The sequence below is a fragment of the Nomascus leucogenys genome, chromosome 8, assembly GCF_006542625.1.
Source record: "Nomascus leucogenys isolate Asia chromosome 8, Asia_NLE_v1, whole genome shotgun sequence".
NCBI lineage: Eukaryota > Metazoa > Chordata > Mammalia > Primates > Hylobatidae > Nomascus > Nomascus leucogenys.
This window is the reverse complement of record NC_044388.1, coordinates 35,414,724-35,439,288: the sequence shown is the minus strand read 5'-3', so window position 1 is coordinate 35,439,288 and position 24,565 is coordinate 35,414,724. Positions and strand designations below refer to the sequence as shown.

At 41.9% G+C, this 24,565-nt stretch overlaps 1 protein-coding gene across 1 annotated transcript in view; it reads left to right on the top strand.

The window, feature by feature from the left end:
• The window catches only part of GTF2E2 (general transcription factor IIE subunit 2), an 86,399-nt gene extending 62,702 nt beyond the window's left edge, over positions 1–23,697 (top strand). Inside the window, exons 7-8 of the mRNA XM_003269540.3 lie at positions 21,820–21,935; positions 23,177–23,697. Coding sequence (XP_003269588.1) covers positions 21,820–21,935; positions 23,177–23,293 — 233 coding nt within the window. The 3' untranslated portion in view covers positions 23,294–23,697. The remainder of the gene's footprint in view (positions 1–21,819; positions 21,936–23,176) is intronic.
• Positions 23,698–24,565: the final 868 nt, after the last annotated feature.

The following is a 24,565-nucleotide window of genomic DNA, read 5'->3' as shown; positions in this document are numbered from 1 at the left end:
AAAAAAAAAAAAAAAAAAGATTCAAAAATGTATAAATGCTCAGGCAATTATCCTAGCATGTAAATGGAATAGAAGTGAAACAGCTGTATATCTTTCTATTGTAGAGTCACCATGAAGATGATAGCCACTGATGGGCCAATATAGTTAACGATATATTGGCAACTTAGATTTCATAACTGGTCTCTCCCTTAAGTGGTAAAGAATTCTTGGTAAAGTTCTGAAAATACAAAGTACATTTCTTCTGTGATTTATCAAGGTTAATAATGCTATATTCTGTGTACAATATACATTGTATATTCCTAGAAAAGTTTATTAAAAGTGCCAAAAATACTTTGTTTATATATGTTAAATAGAATTGAGTTTGTAGGCTCAGCTTATTATTATAAACTGGTATTTTTCACTGATCTGTGTCCCTCTTAAGAAGGATGGTGGGGGTTAAGCAGGGCTTTTGACCTTGGCAGTGTCAACATTTGGGGCTGAGTAATTTTTTTTTTTGGTGTGGGGAGTGTCCTGAGCCTTGTAGGGCATTGATCAGCATCCTTGGCTTGTTTAGATACCAGTAGCTTAGCTTCCCTGCAGTGTAACAACCAAAACTATCTTTAGACATTATCAAATGTCACCTGGAGAACAAAATTCCCCTTGTTGGGAACTTGGTTAAAGGTCCATTTTATGTTGATAGAATAGAGGAAGATTGAGACCCACTGTCTTCAGATTCCTTTTCCCGGCTCCTGTCATTCCGCACACTTGGTGGTGGATGGAAGATCATAGTGAATGAGGTTGCTGTCCTTGACCTTCCAGGCTGAGTGGGTAGAATGGTATAGGAAGCGTAGTTCAGCTGTTTGCATTTTGTCATTTTGGTGTTCACTTGGTGCTGTAGAGACACCAGAGGGAACAGCCACTTACAGGAACCTCGGGTAAGGTACCACCAGTCTTTTAGTTGAAAGTACCAGTATTACGTAAATCAGTAATAAAAAACAAAACAAAACAAGTTTTTGTTAATGATATAAGGAATGTGTGTTTCCAGGGAAGACCCATTGAAAATGGACACATTTTTAACATTCGTCTCTCCCTCTTTTTATGCCTCAGAATGCTTTATGCTTTGTGTGAAGATTTTCTTTTCGTTCCACTAGGTGGCAACCTTAGCCATAGAGAGGAACTCTTTGAGTGTGCACACTTCAGGCACACGGAGGGTTCTGTCTGTAATAGAAGCACTTGTCCTAAAATGAGAATTAGCTCAAGGAGAGAGTTGATGGTGTAGTAATTTTTTAATCCAGTGTAGAAGTGAACACAGAGTAGTTGGACCTAGGCACGCAACTTATATTTCAAAGGCATTTCTTTCCTGAAGTCAGGAGCTTATTCATTTAAAGGTAGTATAAATGTGATGGGGAAGAGGCCGGTGCTGAGGAGTTAGATTGTAGGTGTTATCTTTTTTTAATTTATTTTTTATTTTATTTTTTTTACTCTAAAAAAGATTTATTCATTCCATGTAGGTTTTATCTTAGCTCAGTCCCTTACTAGCCTAGGCAAGACACTTAACCTCTCTCTGAGATTCCTCATCTGTAAAATAGAAATAATAGTATTGTTACCTCATTGTCTTTGAGGATTAAATGAGTGAATATAAATAAAAGTGCTTGGAACTTGGAAGAGAATCTGGTGGAAAGTAAGAACATGGTAATGTTAACTATTATTAGTATCGGAAAAATAAAATAGTACCCACGGTGCTAGTCATTTTAATCCTACTTAACCTGGTTATTTATTTATCTATCTGTCACTGACTCACTGGTTTTATAGTTTTGTGTTTAGTTAAACAGATAGCAAAGAAAGCCAATTTAGCAGTCTCAGGCCACATTCGTGCTGATTTTCTGCAGTTACGTTATGGTTTTTGGTGTTTCTGATGAGAATTCTAATGGACAATCTTTTTCCTCATTGCTGGCAACTTTTTTTCTTACTGGAAGCTTGAACAGTTTCACCTTTATCTTAAGAATTCAGGATTCTTATAGTAGCTACCACTTTTGAGTCTGTGCTCTGGGGCTCTCATACTGCTTTAGATCATTATTTATTTATTATTTTTTGAGACAGAGTCTCGCTTTGTCACCAGGCTGGGGTATGGTGGCGTGATCTCCGCTCACTGCAACCTCTGCCCCCCGCGTTCAAGCGATTCTCCTGCCTCAGCCTCCCTAGTAGCTGGGACTGCAGGTGGGTGCCACCACGCCCAGCTAATTTTTGTATTTTTAGTAGAGATGGGGTTTCACAGTGTTGGCCGGGATGGTCTCGATCTCTTGACCTAGTGATCTGCCCACCTTGGCCTCCCAAAGTACTGGGATTACAGGTGTGAGCCACCGTGCCCTGCCTGATTGTTATTTTTTAAATGGCTACATAGTATTCTGTTTTGTTGATATACTCTAAAACAACTTTTTCTGGCCCGTTTCCAGGCGTACAAACTCCACAGATGGAAAGTTTTTTGTGAGACGAACTCTCGCTCTGTTGCCCAGGCTGGAGTGCAATGGCACAATCTTGGCTTACTGCAACCTTTGCCTCCCAGGTTGAAACGATTCTCCTGTCTCAGACTCCGGAGTAGCTGGGATTAGAAGTATGCACCAGCATGCCTGGCTAATTTTTTGTGTTTTTAGTAGAGACAGGGTTTCACCATGTTGGCCAGGCTAGTCTTGAACTCCTGACCTCAAGTGATTCGCCTGCCTCAGCCGCCCAAAGTGCTAGGATAACAGGCGTGAGCCACTGTGCCCAGCCAGTTATTTATTTATTTTTTTGGTTTTATTTTTTGCTCTATGCTGTTATAAATAGTGCTGTGTGTACATTTTCTTGAGGTTGAATTGCTGGATCAAAAGATAGACATATTTTTGAAAATACTAATGCCTTACCAAATGTCTATTGTAAAATTGGGCCAATTTATACCTCCACAGCAGTAAATGAGAAGGAATCTATTTCTTCATGTCCTCACAAATGCTGATTGGGTGTTTTTAGTTGACTTTGCCAACCTCATAGAACATAAAGAGTATCTTGTTTTTTATTTTATTAATTTTTATAAATAGTGACATGGTCTCACTTTGTTGCCCAGACTGGTCTTGAACTCCTGGGCCAAATGATCTTCCTGCCTTGGCCTCCCAAAGTGCAAGGATTACTGGTGTGAGCCACCATGCCCAGCCAAAGATTGTCTTGTTTTAAAAATTCATTTTCTTTCACTCATTTTGTAAAATTAAAGAAAACCAGGTTATTTATCTTTGTTAACTGAACATTTTGTCCCCACGTTTTAAAAAGTAATTAAATTTGAGATTCTGTGAGATTGTACCTCCAAAATACCCCTGTGTTCCAGTATTCATCTTAAGTATTTATACAGCTGTAATACATTTACGTAGATGTCATACTTAAATGATTTACATAGTAGATGTCATATATTTACATTTACATAGTAGATGTCATGTTTAAATATTGCAACAGCATTGAGCTAAGGAAAGGCAGGGATTAAGTATAAATGTTTTATTGAAAAAAATTGAAGAGTTTTTTTTTCAGGGTTTTTCTCTGAAAATAGCTGAAGTGACTTTAAACAAAAGGAACTAGTTAAATTAAAATTTTTAAAGTGTACTTTCAGTTCTATTGTGCCATGAAATTTTATAGTGGTGTGTTCTTTCTTTATATTAATATACAGATCAGCTTTCCAGACCATTGCGGCCACTATTTAAGTAGGTAATACTACCTCTGCAATTGTGTCATAAGAGGCCTGCAATATGTAAGCTTCTGTGCATATCAGGTAGAAAGGCAAAGAAATTTCTGTCTTCAAGGAACTGAAATTTTGCAGTGGTAGAAAGTGTATTGAATGAAATTAACCAATGAGTAAAAGGTATGTTTTTCATATGTACTTTTTTCCCATTTTGCATTTATTGTTATACAGAGAGAAATACACAGTTGACTTGTTGGACAGATACGTAATACTTATTCTAAAGAAATCAGTGCAGTTTTCACATGTTGATAAATTAGAACTTAACAAATTGATGACCAAAATACCAGAACTATTCTTTGGTAGGATATAGTTTCTTCAACAGCTATAATAATAAGTTTGACATGTAAAATTCTGGCTATTGCATACATTTTAAAACAATAATTTTGCATGCTTTATTGGGATTACAGAGGTATTTTTGTTGCTGAGTTGGAAGTTTGACCTGAAATTATTTTCTTTCATATATGCCTATAGTGTGCAAAGCTAGCCACATTCATTAAACAGCCTTTAAAGTTTGGCTGAAAAGCAGATAGTTGGGGACTTTTAGCTTCTACTTAGAATGGAGAAAGCTAGAGAGCATCGTTCCTACCCTGACAGCAACAACAAACCCCAGAAGTCTGCATGCTGATACCTTACTGAATTCATCAGTGAGCTGAGGTTACAGGACAGCCTCCCAACCCAAACTGTAAGGAGAGACAGCACCCCCATGGAAAGGTAAGACCTGAGCACTTGTTTACCTGAGACAGACAAAGTGAACATCCTGCGGGAGAATTCAGTTAAAATTTAATGAACTTAGTGTAGACCAGCAAGAAAACAGATCGCCTGGCGGGCTGCAGACACGGGGAATTTGTATCCACTCACAGGCTCTTCTCCACAGATTTCTTTGGATGCTTACAAAAAAGATTGAGGCTAGGGTGTGGGTACTGAGAAAGTGTCCCTTACTGTTCCCCCTGGAGGAGGGGGACAGTAGATCCTTTTGGAAAGACATGAAGCCCTGAGTCCTCCTTCCCTTCTTTGCTCCTATGAGATAAGAGCCTTAAACCACTGTGGAAAGAGAACAGAAAAAAAGTCTTTTGTCCTTGGCGAGGGACAGGAATATGTGCTAGACCCAGAACTTTAGTGGAAGAGAAAGGGCAGGAGCACTGAGAAGGCCACACCCCAGTCACCGAGGAAGACAGTGTTTGCCCAAGACCAAGGCTTAATCCTAATGTCAGAGAATCTTCCCACCCATGCGAGGCTAACAGCTGCGGACTGACAGGTGACACTGGAGATCGGTGAGAGGCGCAAGAACATGGAGGCAGACGAGTTCAGATGCAGCGTAAAAGGAAAACGATAAAAGCTGAAGGTCGAACAGACACTGAGGAAAACATCCTCTGGCAAACCAGCCACTACCCTAACACAGTTCAAAGCTGGTGGTACGTTGTGGGTAACCATGGCAGCAACAAATTCCAAACCACACGTCTGTTCTGACAATAGATTGACTCAACCTCCACACACTAAAGATCTGGCAGAAGGAAAGGCGGGCCCATTTCCCAGGCATAAAAACTATTTACCTCAGTCTCAGCTGTCTTACAGAGGATATCCTGCTTTCAAAAAAGTTTTTGAGGCATAAAAAGAAGGAAGGAAGAACAACACACTATTGAGACAGGACACTTTTAAGACCAAATTCTTTGGAACTACCAGACATGGAATTGAGACAGGACATTTTTAAGACCAAATTCTTTGGAACTACCAGACATGGAATCTAAAATAACCGTTCAGTATGTTAAAATCTCTAGTAGAAAAGGCAGGCAACTTGTATGGTCAGGTAGGATATTTCAGCAGAGAGATAGACACCATAAGAAAATAAAATAAATGCTAAAAATGAAAATGACAGTAACATAGGTGAAAAATGTCAACAAGCTCATTATTAAACTTGGTGTAGCCAAAAAAGGAGTCTGTGAACTTGAATACAGCTGAAGTGTGAAAAAAGTAGAGCAGAGCACGCATGAGCTGTGAGACAATATCAAGTGGTCTGATTTGTAAAGTCTGAGAAGGAAAAGAAAGAAAACGGGGCAGAAGAAATACTTGAAGATGTAATGACCAATAATTTTCTAAAATTAATGATGGACACCAAAGATCTGTGAAGCTCAGAGAACACAAACAGATCATCCCCCAAACCAGGCAAATGACAGAAAAAACACTGAGGCATATCATATTCAAACTGCAGAATATGAAAGATGGAAAATATTGAAGGCAGTCAGAGGAAAGAGACTAATTCCATAGGAAAAAAAGAATGCAGGGTTCTTATTAGAACCCATGCAGACCGAAAGATAATGCAGCACATCTTTAAATGGCCAAAAGGGAGAAAATCCTTTCAACCCAGAATTCCGTACCCAGCAAAAATAATCTTTTTTCTTTTCTTTCCTTTTCTTTTCTTTTTCTTTTCCTTCCCCTTCCCCTTCCCCCTTTCCTTTCCTTTCTTTTCTTTTTTCTTGTCTGACTCTGTGGACCAGGCTAGAGTGCAGTGGTGCAGTCTTGGCTCACTACAACCTCTGCCTCCAGGGCTTAATTCATCCTCCATCTCAGCCTCCTGAGTAGCTGGGACTGCAGGTACATGCCACTACATCTAGCTAATTTTTTTGTATTTCTAGTAGAGATGGGGTTTCACCATGTTGCCAAGGCTGGTTTTGAACTCTTGGGCTCAAGCAATCTGCCCTCCTCAGCCTCCCAAAGTGTTAGGATTACAGGTGTGAGCAACTGCATCCGGCAAAAATAATCTTTCAAAAATGAAGGAGAAATACTCTCTCAGAGAAACAGAAATGGAAATAATTCATTGCCATCAGACCTGCACTACTGGAAATATTAAAGGAAGTCGTTTAGGAAGAAGAGGTATGACATTAGACATTTGGATCTATACAAATACATTTCTAGGAGATAGAGTTTTTATTATTTAAAAATATTTTTCTAATTTCTCTGAAAGATGACCATAAATAAAAAATATTAACAATATATTTTGTGTTTAGGGCATGTTATGTGAAATAAAATTTATGGCAAATTAGCTCAAAGGTCAGAAGGGATCAGTAATTGGGAGTATACTGTTCTAATGTCTTTACACGACATATGAAATGCTATGACTTACTCTAAGCCAGGCTCTGATTAATTAAATATGTATATTGTAAACCTAGGTCAACCACTAAAAACATTTTTGAAAAAAATGTAATAAGCCAATAGTGGAGATAAAATGGAATCATACAGATATATCCAGCTAATCTAAATGAACACAGAGACAGAAGGAAAACATGAGCAGATGGAACAAATAGAAACAGTGGTGAAGATTATAGTCTTTATTCCAACTACATTAATCATTGTGTTAAATGTAAATGGTCTAAACACACTATTTTTCTGCTTGGGTGCAAAAGCAAGACTCTAGTATATACTTTTTTTTTTTTTTTGAAATGGAGTTTTGCTCTTGTTGCCCAGGCTGGAGTGCAATGATGTGATCTCGGCTCACCACAACCTCCACCTACTGGGTTCAAGTGATTCTCCTGCCTCACCTCCCCAGTAGCTAGCATAACAGGCATACACCACCATGCCCGGCTAATTTAGTATTTTTAGTAGAGACAGGATTTCTTCATGTTAGTCGGGCTGGTCTCGAACTTCTGACCTCAGGTGATCTGCCCACCTCGGCCTCCCAAAGTGCTGGGATTATAGGCATGAGCCACCGTGCCTGGCCACTTTTTTTTTTTTTAAAGATCCATTCCTGCAGCTGTCTAGTATATGCTGTCTGTAAGAAACCCACTTTAGGCCACTTTAGGTCAGGAGTTCAAGACCAGCCTGACCAACATGGTGAAACCCTGTCTTTACTAAAAATACCAAAATTAGCCAGGCATGGTGGCGCGTGCCTGTAATCCCACCTACTCAGGAGGCTGAGGCAGTAGAATCGCTTGAACCGGGGAGGTGGAGGTTGCAGTGAGCTGAGATCGCGCCAGTGCACTCCAGCCTGGGCGACAGAGGGAGACTCTGTCTCAAAAAAAAAAAAAAAAAGAAACTCACTTTAAATATAGACAGGTTAGGCCAGGCGCGGTGGCTCATGCCTGTAATCCCAGCATTTTGGAAGGCCGAGGTGGGCAGATCACCTGAGGTCAGGAATTCAAGACCAGCCTAGCTAACATGGTGAAACCCTCATCTCTACTAAAAATACAAAAATTAGCCTAGTGTGGTGCATGCGCCTGTAATCCCAGCTACTTGGGGGGGGCTGAGGCAGGAGAATGTCTTGATCCCAAGAGGCGGAGGCTGCAGTGAGCCAAGATTGCACCACTGCACACCAGCCTGGGTGACAGAGCAAGACTCCATCTCGAAAGAAAGATAAAAAAATAAAAAATAAATATAGACAGGTTAAAAGTAAAAGTGTGTAAAATGATATACTGTGCAAACACTATCAGGAAAGCTAGGGTGGCTATATTAATATCAGACAGAGTAGACTTCAGAGCCAGGAAAATTACCAAGGATTAAAGAAGGACATGGGCCAGGCATGGTGGCTCACACCTGTGATCCCAGCACTTTAGGAAGCTGAGGCAGGAGGATCGCTTGAGGCCAGCCTGGGCAACGTGGCGAAACCTGGTCTCTACAAAAAATACAAAACTCAGCCCGGTGTGGTAGAGTGCACCTGTAGTCTCTGCTACTCAGGAAGCTGAGGTGGGAGGATCACCTGAACCCAGGAGTTGGAGGTTGCAGTAAACCATGATTGTGCCACTGCACTCCAGTTTGGGTGATGGAGCCACACCCTGTCTCAAAAAAGAAAAAGGACATTACATAATAGTAAAAATATCAATTCTCCGAGTACATAATAGTCCTAAATACCTATATATCTAACAACAGGCCTTCCAAATACATGAATTAAAAATGGATGAAACTAAAAGGAGAAATACATACATCCACAGTTAGACTCTACAGCATTCCTCTTTCAGTAGTTGATTGAACAGATAGATGGAAAATTATGATATAGAAGTCCGGAAGAGCACCATCAACTAATTTGACCTAATTGGGATTTATAGAACAGACTGTCCCACAGCAGCAGAATACTGTGCATGTATTTTCCTTTTTTTCTTTTTTGAGACAGCATTTCACTCTTGTTGCCCAGGCTGGAGTGCAATGACGTGATCTCAGCTCACTGCAACCTTCGCCTCCCAGGTTCAAGTGATTCTCCTGCCTCAGCCTCCTGAGTAGCTGGGACTACAGGCATGCGCCACCACACCTGGCTAATTTTTGTATTTTTAGTAGAGATGGGGTTTTACCATGTTGGTCAGGCTGGTCTCGAACTCCTGGCTTCAAGTGACCCGCCTGCCTCAGCCTCCGAAAGTGCTGGGATTACACGCGTGAGCCACTGTGCCTGGCCCTGTGCGTATGTTTTCAAGTTCATCTGGAATATTCACCAAGATGGATGGTATTCTAGCCCACAAAACAAGCTTTAATTGTATTTGAAAGAATTGAAAGTACCATTGGCCCTCCATCCATGTCTTTTGGTTCTGATCTGTGGATTCAACCAACTATAGACTGAAAATATTTGGAAAAAAATTGTGTCTGTGTTAAACACATACAGACGTTTTCCTTGTCATTATTCCCTAAACAATACAGTATAACTATTTACGTGGTGTTTAAATTGTACCAGGCATTATAAGTAATCCAGAGATTATTTAAAGTACATGGGAGGATAGGCATAGGTTATATGTAGATACTATACCATTTGATATCAGAAACTTGAGCATCTGTAGATTTTGGTATCTGTATGAGTCCTGGAACCAATCCCCCATGGATACCAAAGGCTGACTATACATGAACGATGTGTGTGGGCCATAATGGAATTAGGCTAGAAATCAATAACAGAGCTAGCTATATTTGGAAACTGTCCATTTGGAAATTAAATAATTTTATGTATTTTTTGAGACAGAGTCTCACTGTATAAGCTGGAGTGCAGTGGCATGATCACAGCTCACTGCAGCCTTGACCTCCCTGGGCACAGGCGATCCTCCTACCTCAGCCTCCCAAGTAGCTAGGAGTACAGGTGTGTGTCACCATGCCTGGCTAATGTTTGTATTTTTTTGTAGAGATGGGGTTTTGCAATGTTGCCCAGTCTGGTCTCGAACCCCTAGGCTCAAGTGATCTGCCTACCTCGGCTTCCCAGAGTGCTAGGATTACAGATGTGAGCCACCACACCCAGCCTGAAATTAAATACCTTTAAGTAACCTATGGTTCAAGGAGGAAATCACAGGGAGGTAAAAACATTGTTGCATTAAATGGAAGTGAAAGCACAGTGTATCAGAATTCATGGGATGCAGCTATAGCAGTGCTTATAGGGAAATAAAGAGCATTAAGTGCTTATAGTAAAAAAAAAAATTCTGTTTTATGGCCATACACTTTTCATGTATCAGTTAATGGATATTTGGGTTTTTCTACTTTTTGGCTGTTATGAATAATACTGCTATTAACATACCTATACAAGTTTTTGTGTGGACATGTGTTTTCATTTCTCTTAGGTATATACCTAGGAGTAGAATTGCTACATCATATGGTAATTCTACGGTTAACTTTTTGAGGAATTGTCATACTATTTTGCAAAGCAGCTACATTAATTTACATTCTCACCAGCAACTTAGGAAGGTTCTGCTTTCCCCACACCCTTGCCAACACTGATTTTAGCCATCCTGGTGGATGGTGAAGTGTTACTGTGATTTTGATTTGCATTTCTCTAATGACTAATGATGTTGAACATCTTTTTATGTGCTGATTGGCCATTTTATATTTTATTTTATTTTATTTTATTTTTTTACTGTAGAAACAGGGTCTCACTCTGTTTCCCGGGCTTGAGTGCAGTGATGCGATCATAACTCATTGCAGCCTCAAGCTCTTAGGCTCATGCAATCCTACCTTCTCAGCCTCCTGAGTAGCTAGGGTAACAGGTGTGCCATGGTACCTGGCTAATATTTTAATTTTTTATAGAGGCAGGGTCTTACTATGTTGCCCAGGCTGACCTTGAACTCCTGGCCTCAAGTAATCCTCCTGCCGTGGCCTCTCAAAGTGGTGTGAACCACCACACCCGGTCCATCTGTATATTTCATTTGGCAAAATGTTTTTTGAAATCCTTTGTCCATTTAAAAAAATTGTTTTATGCTTTTATTACAGAGCTGTAAGAATTCTTTATTCTGGATACAAGGCCATTGTGAGATACATGCTTTACAGATATTTTCTTCCATTCTGTGGTTGTCTTTTCACTTTCTTGATGGTGTCTTATGAGGTATAAAAGTTTCTAATTTTGGGCCAGGCGCAGTGGCTCACACCTGTAATCCCAGCACTTTGAGAGGCCAAGGCAGGTGGATCATCCGAGGTTAGGAGTTCGAGACCAGCTTGGCCAACATGGCAAAACTCTGTCTCTACTAAAAATACAAAAATTAGCTGGGCATGGTGGTCCCCATCTGTAATCCCAGCTACTCGGGAGGCTGAGGCAGGAGGATCACTTGAACCTGGGAGGGTGAGGTTGTAGTGAGCTGAGATTGCGCCACTGCGCTCCAGCCTGGGTGGCAGAGTGCAACTCTGTCTCAAAAAAAAAAAAAAATGTTTTTAATTTTGATCAAGTCCTTTATCTTTTTTTCTTTTGCTGCTTGTGCTTTTGGTGTCATGTCTAAACCATTGCCTAATCCAAGGTCATGAAGATTTACTTCTGTTTTTTCCTCTAGGAGTTAGAGTTTTTGTTTATGGTGTGAGACGTGGGTCCAGTGTCCTTTAGAAAGCTAAATAGTAGGTATAGATCTCTACATTGTAATATATACTAGTGTATAACCCAGCCATCCCACTCTTGGATGTTAACCCAAATTCACATAAAATTAATGGGTATTTATACTGGCTTTCTTCATAACCACCAACAGTTGGAAACAACTCACATCCTTTAACTGTCCCTTAACTTCCCGTTAACTGTGGCACATACTTACAATGGAATACAACTCAGCAATGAAAAGGAACAAAGGACTGACATTCCAACAACATGGGTGAATCTCAGAGGCATCATGCCTCATAAGGGAAGCCACATTCCAAAGGGACATGCTGTGTGATTTTATTTATGTGTTTATGATATTCCTGGGAAACAGAACCATAGAAACAGATCGGGGGCTGCCCGTGGAGAGAGTGACTGCAGAGGAGCATAGGGTGATTTGCAGTTGTGGAACTGTCTGTATCATTATCGTGGTGTTGTTAGCATGACCATATTGTTGTCAAAACTTCAGGAACTGTACAGTAAAATGTGCAGGATTTTAATTTTCATAAATTATACCTTAGTAAAATAAAAGGACAATTTAAAGTAGTTGTTCAAAAGAATATGGTGTTTCTCCCATTGTAAAGCAGTTTTCAAGGTAAAGAGTTACCCCACGGCTTCTCCCCTTCTTGTTTTGGTGTCTGGTGTTTATCCCGAGTAAAAAGTGCAATTGCTCAGTGTAAATTTCAGCAGGATCACCCAGAACAGCAAGTGCTGCCAAGTTCTCATTCTGTCCAGCCTCTGCTGCACAGATTTGGGCAGACCATGCCTGTTCTTTACAGGTGTCCAGATAGCAGGTCATACTGTGGTAGTGACAGAATTCTCAAGAAATACTTGTTGAAATGTTGAGGATGAAGTGGCACTTGTCTTTATAATCCTGCCTGCTTAAGTTATACTTAAAATTTATTTTTTATTTTTAAGACAGCGTCTTGCTCTGTTGCTCAGGCTGGAATGTAGTGGCACAGTCATAGCTCACTGCAGCCTTGAACTCCCCTGGACTCAAGCCATCCTCCCACCTCAGTCTCTTAGCTGAGACTACAGGCATATGCCTCCATGTCTGGCCAATTTATTATGTAAAAAATTTTTTTTTGTAGAGATGGAGGTCTCGCTTTTGCCCAGACTGGTCTTGAACTTCTGGCTTCAAGTGATCCTCCCACCTTGGCCTCCCAAAGTACTGGGATTACAGGTGTGAGTCGTTGCACCGGGCCAATACTTTTTTTTTTTTTTTTTTTTTTTTTGAGGTGGAGTCTCGCTTTGTCACCAGGCTTGAGTGCAGTAGTGCAATCTTGGCTCACTGCAACCTCTGCCTCCTGGATTCAAGCGATTCTCCTGCCTCAGCCTCCTGAGTAGCTGTGATTACAGGCGTGCACCACCACACCCGGGTAATTTTTTTTTTTTGCATTTTTAGTAGAGATGGGGTTTCGCCATGTTGGTCAGGTTGGTCTCAAACTCCTGACCTCGTCATCCGCCTGCCTCAGCCTCCAAAAGTGCTGGGATTACAGGCGTGAGCCACTGTGCCCGGCCAGGCCAGTACTTTTTTAAAAAGAAAATTTTCAAGCAGTGTGTATTAGTTTCCTGTTGCTGCTGTAAGATGTTACCACAAACTTAGCAGCTTAAAACAACACAAACATATTATCTTACTGTTCTGGAGGTCAGAAGTCTTAAATGGGTAAGGAGGGCTGCACTTCTGGGTACTCATGGGAAGAATTAATTTCCTTGCCTTTTCAGCTTCCAGAGGCTGCCCGAATTTCTTGGCTTGTGTCCCAACATCACTCTGACCTCTGCTTCTGCCTTGACTCAGGCTCTCCTGCCTGCCTCTTTCCTTTATAAGGACCCTTGTGATTATGTTAGGTCTGCTCAAATAATCCAGGATAACCTGCCTTTCAAGATTCTTTTTTCTTTGGACCAACACCTCCTCATTCCCCTTCTCCTAGCCTCTAGTAGCCATCATTCTACTCTCTGCTTCTGTTGAGTTCTGATTGTTTTAGATTCCACGTAGAGGTGAAAACGTGCGGTTTTTGTCATTTGGTGCCTGGCTTATTTCATTTAACAGTGTCCTCCAGGTTTATTCATGTTGTTGCAAATCACAGAATTTCCTTTCTTTTTTAAGGCTAATAGAATTCCATTGTGTGTATATATATTATATTTTTGTTATCCGTTCATCTGTTGATAGACACTTAGACTGAGTCTTTATCTTGACTGTTGTAAATAATGCTGCATGAACATGGGAGTGCAAGCATCTCCTCAACATACTAAGTTCAAGTCCTTAGAATAAATACCCAGAAGTGGGATTGCTAGATCAAATGATAATCTAGTTATTAGTTTTTTTGGGGGACTCCATACAGTTTTCCATAATGGCTACACCAATTTACATTTCCACCAACAGTGTATAGGTGTTCCCTTTGCTACATCCTCATCAGTGCATGTTATCTTTTGTCTTTTTGAGGATAACCATTCTCACAGGTGTGAAGTGGTGGCTCATTGTACTTCTCTTTCTCCTTTTTCCTTAAGTCTCTGACCTAGTTGGAAATCATTGCGGTTTTAATTTGTATTTCCCTAATGATTAGCAATGATGAGCAATATATCTGTTGGTCATTTGTGTGGTTTTTTTCTTTTTTTTTTTTAGACGGAGTCTTGCTCTGTTTCCCAGGCTGGAGTGCAGTGGCGCAATCTTGGCTCGTTGCAACCTCCATATCTTGGGTTCAAGTGATTCTCCTGCCTCAGCCTCCCAAGTAGCTGGAATTACAGGTGCCCGCCACCATGCCCAGCTGAGTTTGTATTTTTAGTAGAGATGGGGTTTTGCCATATTGGCCAGGCTGGTCTCGAACTCCTGACCTTAGATGATCCACATGCCTTGGCCTCCCAAAGTGCTGGGATTATAGTCATGAGCCATTGTGCCTGGCCTCATTTGTATATCTTCTTTTGAGAAATGTCTGAATATTTCTGACATTTCAGGATTTCTGAGTTTTCAGACAATATTAAGATCTTTTGCCAATTTTTAAATCAGGTGTTTTTTTTTTTGCTATTATTTTGAGTTCCATATATATGGAAAATATATATAATTTTTTTTTTATTTTTTGGAGGCAGCATCTCATTTTGTTGCCCAGATTGTAATGCAGTGGCATGATCTCAGCTAACCAGGCTGAAGTGATCGTCTCATCTTAGCCTCCTGAGTAGCTGGGACTACAGATATGCACTGCCAAATTTGGCTAATCTTAAAACATTTTTTGTAGAGATGAGGTCTCACTATATTGCCCAGGCTGGTCTCGAACTCCTAGGCTCCAGCAATCTTCCTGCCTTGGCCTCCCAAAGTGCTGGAATTATAGGCGTGAATTGTGGCACCTGCCCTATATTTTGTATATTAACCCCATATTAGACGTATTGCTTGCAAATATATTCTCCCAGTTTGTAGGTTGTCTCTTCACTCTGTTTACTTTGCCATGCTGAAGCTTTTTGGTTTGTTGTAATCCCAGTTGTCTATGTTTGCTTTTGTTGCCTGAACTTTTGGGGTCAAATCCAAAAAATGATTGTCCTGACCAGCGTTGTGTTGTTTTCTCTGTTTTCTTTTAGTATTTTCACAGGCTCAGGTCTTATGTTTAAGTCTTCAATCCATTTTGAGTTGATTTTTCTATATAGTGTGAGACAGTGGTCTCATTTCATTCTCCTGCATATGGATATTCAGTTTTCCCAACACCCTTTATTGAAGAGACTGTCCTTTTCCCATTGTGTGTTCTTGGCACCTTTGTCAAAGATCAGCTGATTGTAAATGCATGGGTTCATTACTGGGCTTTTGTTTATGCCAGTCCTATGCTGTTTTGATTACTGTAGCATTGTAATATAGTTTGAAGTAGTGTGGTACCTCTAGTTTTATTTGTTTCGCTCAAGATTGCCTTGCCTATTTAGTTTTTTTGTGTGTTTCCATTAGACTTTTAGAATTATTTTTTCTATTTATGTGAAAAATGACATTGGAATTTTTATAGGGATTGCATTGAATCTGTGGATCACTTTGGATAGTATGGACATTTTAACAGTATTAATTCTTCCAATTCAGAATCCAAATCTTGAGATCTCCTCATCTCAAGATTCTTAGTCACCAAAGTCTCTTTTATCGTAATGTATTCACAAGTTCTGGGGATTACGTTGTGGACATCTTGGGTGGGGGTGTATTTTTCTGTGTAGCACACAAGAGAAATTATTTTTATTTTTTATTTTTGAGATGGAGTCTTGCTCTTTCACCCAGGCCTGAGTGCAGTGGTACGGCGCTATCTTGGCTCACTGCAAGCTCTGCCTCCCGGGTTCACGCCATTCTCCTGCCTCAGCCTCCCGAGTAGCTGGGACTACAGGCGCCCGCCACCATGTCTGGCTAATTTTTTGTATTTTTAGTAGAGACAGGGTTTCACCGTGTTAGCCAGGATGGTCTCGATCTCCTGACCTCGTGATCCGCCTGCCTTGGCCTCCCAAAGTGCTGGGATTACAGGCGTGAGCCACCGCGCCTGGCCAAGAGAAATTATTTTGATAGTGTCTCAAATGTAAGATCACTAGAAGATGAGGTAAATCGAGAAATGTCCTATTTTCTGGAACTGCAAAGTGGATATAACGACACTTTTGAGGATAAAAAGTCACGTTAATAACACGTTGTTAAAGGAAAAGGGAGGAAGGCATGGTGTGTTGCTGGTTGAGATTCTGCATTTGGTTTTGTTGTTGTTGTTTTAGAGATGGGGTCTCTCTTTGTCTCCCAGGCTGGAGTGCAGTGGCACAATTGTAGCTCACAAGTCGAACTCCTGAGTTCAAGCTCTCTTCCCACCTCAGTCTCCTGAGTAGCTGGGACTACAAGCGAGCACCACCAGGCCCGGCTCATTTTTTACATTTTTGAGATGGGGTCTCGATATATTGCCCAGGCTGGCCTTGAGCTCATGGGCTCAAGCAGTCCTCCCACCTCCATCTCCCTAAGCTCTAGAATTACAGGCATGAGCCACTGGGCCTGGCCTTTTTTTTTTTTTTTTTTTTTTTTTTTTTTTAAAGGGCAAAGATGTACCTTAATGCGAACACTAGAACACCATATGGGGCTGAGAAAAAGTGGCAAGTGCGTGAATTATTAGTAAATATAATCCTCCTTATTTTTAGGTTATTTCTTTAAAATTTTACACTAGCAATACACAAATATTTCTGCATATTATTAATAAAACTTTTGTTAAGTCTGCAGAGCAAAAAATGAAAATTCTCTAAGCAAACTATATTCTTTTCTCTGGGGATACCTATTGGTGTATATTTTCCACATCTTTACGATGTATTTAATATGTATGTGTTTTTGCTTTTTAAGAAATTTTTAGAAGTTTTGTTTCTTCTACTTCACATAAATGAGATCACTTTGTGTCTAGTAGCCAATCCTCTTCTTAAATGTTTTATATTGCCTTTATTAAAGACGCCAGCACCCAGAAAATTATGATGGGTGTTAGATGGTGATGATAACAGTGATAGGTGTAGATAATGCTGTTTCATTTGCAGGCATTATTCTCGGTGCTTTATTAACTCCTTTAATCCTCACTATTCTATGAGGCAGGTATTATTATTACTATTATTATTATTATTATTGAGATGGAGTTTCGCTCTTGTTGCTCAAGCTGGAGTGATCTCGGCTCACCGCAACCTCTGCCTCCCGGACTCAAGCGATTCTCCTTCCTCAGCCTCCCAAGTAGCTGGGATTACAGGCATGTGCCACCACGCCCGGCTAATTTTGTATTTTTAATAGAGATGGGGTTTCTCCATGCTGGTCAGGCTGGTCTCGAACTCCCGACCTCAGGTGATCTGCCTGCCTTGGCCTCCTGAAGTGCTTGGATTACAGAGCCACCACGCTCGGTGAGGCAGGTACTTGCTCACTTTATAGTTGAAGAAATGGAGGCAGAAAAATTAAGATGTTTGCGCCACTTTGTGCAGGAAATGTGGTAACTGAGGTCACAGCCAGGCCATCTGGCTCTGAGGCCTGCACCACACTGTTGTGCTACTTTTGCATTTACAGGAAAGGGCTAAGCACAGACAAAATGAGAGTGCGTTATTTGAGAATTTTAAGCAAAGCCTTATTGGTAAGTTGGCTCGTTTTCTTCCCTTCTATGGCAGTTACACAGTTTTTTATTGTTAACTCATGTGGGACAAGGAAGGGTCTTTTGAAATGAAAGGATCAAATCTGAGCTTTTAAATTCTAGTCTGTTTTCTTCTCTTTTCTGCTAAGAGAATAGATTTCTAAATCAGTTCTGATTTTATTTACCCTTACAGTTTAGAGTGTGCCTGACTTTCATGATACTTGGCTGTCTTCTGCCATAATAAAGTGTCTGCCTTTAAATTTGATGTCCCTTGATCATTTTGTTTTCAAAAAAGAGATTGCTATTTTTAAAAACCCAAAATATGTAGATCTTGGTTTTTAAATACCATTCTATAATAAAACGAGTCAGGAATCCTTGAAGAAGTGATTGATTCCAAATGAGGGGAAATACAAGATGAGCCTGGAACATATTTTAGTACCACCAGAAAGTGAGAGAAAGAAGAAAAACTGGAGAAAAAAAAAAGGAAGCAAGTCAGGGACATAGGAACCAATATGAAGGAAATCTTAGTGATTAGAGCTGGGATGTTTGAACCACAAAATAAATACTGATCGTCGGCCAGGCACGGTGGCTTACGCCTGTAATCCCAGCACTTTGGGAGGCTGAGGTGGGCGGATCATAAGGTCAGGAGATTGAGACCATCTTGGATAACACGGTGAAACCCTGTCTCTACTAAAAAATACAAAAAGTTTACCAGCGTGGTGGCGGGCGCCTGTAGTCCCAGCTACTTGGGAGGCTGAGAGAATGGTGTGAACCCGGGAGGCGGAGCTTGCAGCGAGCCAAGATCGCACCACTGCACTCCAGCCTGGGCGACAGTGTGAGACTCCATCTCAAAAAAAAAAAAAAAGAAATTAAATAAATAAATAAATACTGATCGTCATGGATTATCTGTGTAGTAAATATGTAGATATAAATCTGTACAGTAATATCCATGAGTCTCTGCTAAATTAAATAATTGAAAAACAAGTTGGAGGTTGGGCACAGTGGCTCAGGCTTGTAATCCCAGTACTTTGGGAGGCCAAGGCAGGTGGATTGCTTGAGTCTAGACGTTTGAGACCAGCCTTGGCAACATGATGAAACCCTGTCTCTACTAAAAATACAGAAGTTAGCCTGGTGTGGTGGCCCGTGCCTGTAGTCCCAGCCACTTGGGAGGCTGAGGGAGGGGGATTGATTGAGCCCAGGAAGTTGAGGCTTCAGTGAGCCGAGATTGTGCCACTGCACTCCAGCCTAGGTGACAAAGTGAGACCCTGTCTCAACAAACAAACAAAAAGTGAACTGAAGAAAGAGCAGCTCTTTGTGTTTTTTTGTTTTGTTTTGTTTTTTGAGATGGAGTCTCGCTCTGTTACCCAGGCTGGAGTACAGTGACACAATCTCAGCTCACTGCACCCTCTGTCTCCCGGGTTCAAGTGATTTTCCTGCCTCAGCCTCCCGAGTAGCTGGGATTACAGGTACCCACTGCCACGCCCAGCTAATTTTTGTATTTTTAGTAGAGACACAGTTTCGCCATGTTGGCCAGGCTGGTCTTGAACTCCTGACCTTGAATGATACACCCTCCTCGGCCTCCCAAAGTGCTGGGATTACAGGCATGAGCCACTGTGCCCAGCCTATTATAGTAGAATTCTAATTAGTACATATGGAAGGAATGATGGAAATAATTTGTCAGTAGGTACTTACAAGTAGTCATTTTTGTAGGTAAGCACTACCAATGGATGCTATTATAAAATTAGTGATAATATGAGAAACGGTATTTGTATAGTCTGAAAATATCTCTCCATTAATTATTAACTACAAAGGAAAAACTGATAGCTTCATGACAGAGAAACCTGAGAGATAACACCTTGCCTGATGGTCAGCGTTTATTGGGTCCATGTTGACACTTTGTAGCTTGCTACTGTGCCCCCCCGAGAAGGGCACAAGCTTGTTACCGTGTTGTTCTTGCCAGAATTGCATAACCTCAATCTAGTAATGAGGAAATACTAGACAAACCCAAATGGAAGGTTCTGTAAAACAACTGACCAGTGGGGAAACAAAGACTGGCCACACTTAGAGAACGGAGGAGACCAAAGAGATGTGACAGGCAGGATCCTGGGCCAGGAAAAGGGCATCAGTGGTCAAACTCGTGAAGTTTCAGTAAGGCCTGTTGATGAATAGTAATATGTCCATGTTAGTTTCAATAATTATACAATTATGTAAGGTGTTAACATTAGGGGAAGCTGGGTAAAGGGCATATAGAAACTGTGTACTCATTTTGTAACCCTTTTGTTAGTGTAAAATTATTTTTTAAAAGTCTAAAAAATGTAAAAAGAAAAATATAGGCCAGACATGGTGGCTCGACACCTGTAATCCCAGCGCTTTGGGAGGCCGAGGCAGATGGATTGCCTGAGCTCAGGAGTTTGAGCCCAGCCTGGGCAACATGGTAAGACCCCATCTCTACACAAACCCCCCCAAAAAAACAACTTAGCTGGGCATGATGGTGTGTACCTTGGTCCCAGCTCCTCAGGAGGCTGAGGTGGCAGGATTGCTTGAGCCCAGGAGGTGGAGGTTATAGTGAGCTGAGATTGCGCCACCGCTTTCCAGCTTGGGCAACAGAACTAGACCCTGTCTCAAAAATAAATAAATTTAAAAAAAAAGAAAACAGTCTGTCTTGTCTAGGGTGTAGTAGACAATGATGGTATTTCATACATTCAGTAGTCAAATCGTTGATGTCTCGTCTAGGCTGTAGTAGACAATGATGGTGTTTCATACATTCAGTAGTCAAATCACTGAGGACCTGTCATGTGCTAGGTATAGTGCCGACTGTCATGGAAACGAGATGGAAATAGAGCTCCCTGCCCTCAAGGAGCTTATAGAGGCCGAGGCAATCATGCACACAGTTGTTATCAGTTAGGTCATGTCCATAATGCATGCAGATGAACGTTCAGTGGGTGTGTAGTAGAAAGAACCCCTAAAGTATCTATGGAAATTAAAAAATCTTATTTAGAGACATTTTGGCTTTAAATAACTTTATGCTCAGGTTGAATTCTTTGTAGTAGATTTTGCCACTTTTGCCATTGGTCACCTGCGATGAAAAGCTTCAGGGTAGGTGGCAGTAAACAGATTTCCATGGTATCACCAGAGTCCCACCTGTGTGGGCATCATTTGCTTTATGCAGCGTGTACTGAAATGAGAGAGAAAGGGGGAAGGAAGGAAAAGGGGAAAAGGAAAGAAATCTGACTTAGCACAGTATCGGGTGCCTACTTCATTTATCATTTGTAAACGGACCGTGGGAAGTTCATGGCTCTGGAAGAAAAGGAGGGTGGTGCTGGGTAAGGGTCTGGGGTGGGAAGAAAGGAAGGGATGGCACATCCCCTCAATGTGTGGGGCAGTTGTGAGCGGGAGGCTCTGTGAAGCCTTGGGGCTCAGTGAGCTTTTCCTTTTTTCGTTCCTGAGCGTGTAAGTCTTAGGATTTTGTGTCTGAAAGTAGCTTCTGATAATTAAGTGAAACCAGTGATCAGAATCTGTCTTCAGGAGCAGAATGTAAGATGTAAATAATGTTCATTTGGGATGCTTCCCAATTGTGGTCTCTCTTGGTTGCAAAAATAGTGATGTGGCAGAGGGACTACAGGTTTCTGAAGACAAGATGCAGGCGGGACTGTTGCCTGTCTCCTTGTGTTACCGAGCAGAGGTGAGACAGTGTTTCTATTTCAGCCATCCCCCCTTTCCCTTTCATGCCTCCTTAGTCACCAGTTCCCAGGTTATTTGATTTCAAAAGTCTTTTTTGCAGATAAATTGTTGAGTAACCTCATTTCCATGTGAAAGTTCTGTTCCCGTCTCCCTACACGTTTCTTATTTTCTATTATCAATGAGAGAGGAATGAGCGTATCATGCTTAGGGGAGCTGAGCAGGAAATAAGCTGTTAGCCGCAAATAGAGGAATTAAAGGAGGGTGTCGACGGCCCAGGAAAGCAGGGCGGCGTCATCGCAGCAGCCCTCATTTGCTGGCCTCTAGAAACAGCCCCACTGTCGGGGCTGCGTGGGTGCAGTTCTGTCTCCAGGCCTTTGCCTGCATCGTGTCCCGCACGTGGATGTTCTGCCCTGACTTGTTTCATGATGACATATCAGATGTGCTCATTTGGATCCAGAGGAGATAACACTGAAGCCTGGATTTGGATCAAGATGCTATAGTTTGTAAAAATGGATTGTAAAATAACTAATGTCTGTTTGATACAGAATTTCAGAAACTGTGGAGGAGTGTCACTGTAGATTCCATGGACGAGGAGAAAATTGAAGAATATCTGAAGCGACAGGGTATTTCTTCCATGCAGGAATCTGGACCAAAGAAAGTGGTGCGTAATCTCTAGCAAAGCAGCTTAATCCCCTGCCCTGGGAACTGTTAGCCTGCTCCGCTTTCTGCTCTCTGAAGAGCCGGGAGTCGTTCCACCGCCGTTGTTTCTCAGTGTCCTCAGCCCAGGTCAAATCTGAGGTACTGCAAGCCTGCAGACCCGCCCTCGGTGCTGCTCCAGGCTTGTGAGGGCCTTTCCACACCCAGCTCCTCCCAAGCAGTCCTGCTCTTGAGGTATAGCCATATGGAACTTTCCAGGGCCTGTGTGTTCCCCACTCTCTCACTCTAAGCTGCTACAAGCCCTTCTCCCCATTCTTAAAGGGAGGCTGCGCTTGATCTGCACAACCTTTCAGACTTGAACGGGGCCCTCCCCTGCTCCGTGAGCCTCGCCATCCTGGTGCCTGGTTCTGCCATAGTAACTTTCAGGTCGTCTAGGAACCAGATATTTTTGTCTGTATAGTCTCTAAATCCTGCTCACAGGGGATGTTAGTAATTAAATGATGACTTTTACATTGCCTTGCCCCAGCAAATAAAATCTGTAGTCCAAGAACAAAGCCCAGGGGGGATGATTCACCAGCACCCTTGTTAGCAGTGCTGTGCTCCTCCCCCCTTTCCTTGTCCACCGTCATGCTTCATAGCTTGTCACCTGTGTCTTTCTGGGGTGTGGGGTGGGGATGTGTGTTCGGTGAATTTTTAGGACTCACCAAAAGGGAAGCTTTATTGTCAATCTCTTTCCACAAATGAGTGTAATTGCAGCCCTTCATGATTTCCTATTATTGTCTCATTTGTTAATTTTTTTCATCATGTGATGCTAATATTTCAAGTATATAGAAAAGAATAGAGAATATTACGGACCTTCATGTGCCCCTCCTTTCTCAGGATTTTGCCATATTTTCTTCAGATCTTTTTAAAATCGGCAATGGTGGATACGTTTTTAAACCTGATGACAGACAGAGCTGAAGGGCTTCACCGCCCCTTTTGTTTGACTTAGTGCCTAGAATCATTTTGGTAGGTTTTTGTGCCTGCTCCTTCATTCCCAATGGCGTCTGCATCTCAGGGGAACAGAGGCCCGGGGTCTAGTCAGGGCGTGTGCTGTGCCCCATCTGTGCTGCTGGGCGGCAGAGCAGGAGAAGGGTCCGAACCTGGCATCCTCAGCCGCTGGCATCTGGGCATGCTCAGAACATCCTGGCCGCACCACCCCTCAGAGCAGCTGTTGTTTCTAATTGTTTTTACCTTTTCCTCTAGGCCCCTATTCAGAGAAGGAAAAAGCCTGCTTCACAGAAAAAGCGACGCTTTAAGACTCATAACGAACACTTGGCTGGAGTGCTGAAGGATTACTCTGACATTACTTCCGGCAAATAGGGAACAGTTTTGCCCTGGAACAGAGTTACAGATACACAATCAAGAGCGTTCTTGCTGATGCTTGGGGTCTGAAGACTGTCTTCCTATCTGCTTCTTGCGGCTGAGGAGAGGAGCCGTTCAGTTTACAAAACAAGTGCAAATTACCAAACTCAAGCTTATTTGAGTAGAATGGGCTCATGGGCAATGTGATGTTCCCTGTTAACCTTCTGTTACTCCCTGGGAGAAAGGCGCTGAGCGTGGCATGCAGGTGTCTTTGCTGTATTTTTCTCCACTTCTAAATGGTTCCTGGTTCCTTTCTTCCTCGTTTGTTACTTTAGAGCAAGTTTGCCCATAGTCTTGAATGCAATATTTGTTTATTCCAAAAGAACATATTTATAATAAAATCATCGTAGAAGGATTTTTAAGATGTTAGTGAATTGTGTTTCTTTTCATTCTCGGAAATGGCAGGAAGCAGCTCCAGTCTCTGATTTCCATGGGTCACGTGCTGGGGATGTGATGAAGCCTGAAGCCTGCACTGTGTTGCTGAGCACATGGATTTCACCACTGGAACACAGGTGTGCTGTTTGTTAGCCAGCTGAGCAATAAAGATGTGCTGGATGTCATTGTTAATGTTTTCTTTTGAAAAGAAGCATCAGTGTCAGCCGGGCAAGCTGGCTCACGCCTGTAATCCCAGCACTTTGGGAGGCTGAGGCAGGCGGATCACAAGGTTAAGAGGTCGAGACCATCCCGGCCAACATGGTGAAACCCCGTCTCTACTAAAAATATAAAAATTAGTTGGGCGTGGGGGCATGTGCCTGTAATCCTAGCTACTTGGGAGGCTGAGGCAGGAGAATCACTTGAACCCAGGAGGCGGAGGTTGCAGTGAGCTGAGATCGTGCCACTGCACTCCAGCCTGGTGATAGAACGAGACTCTGTCTTTAAAAAAAAAAAAAAGCATCAGTGTCCAGTTTCTTGGGTTTGGTAAATTCCAGGATGGCAAGCCTTTGTAGTGTCTCCTCGTCAACCTGAACGTCAGCTATATCACCACCCTCGTGTGGCCTGACCCGAGGTGGTTCTGGTGGAGATGCCCTCTGTCACCCTGTCACTGGCCCAGCTTATGAGAGCCGTTACCAAATATGTGAGCGTTCTTTAGAGTGAGGGTGACTCACGGGAAATTCACGTGGTTCCTGCTTTCTACGGCAAAGTTCGCATTTTCCTCACCTGCACTCTTTATGTTCTGCTCTGGTCCTTTGTGCTGGTGGTCATGGTCCTCCTGTCACAGCGTGGGATAGT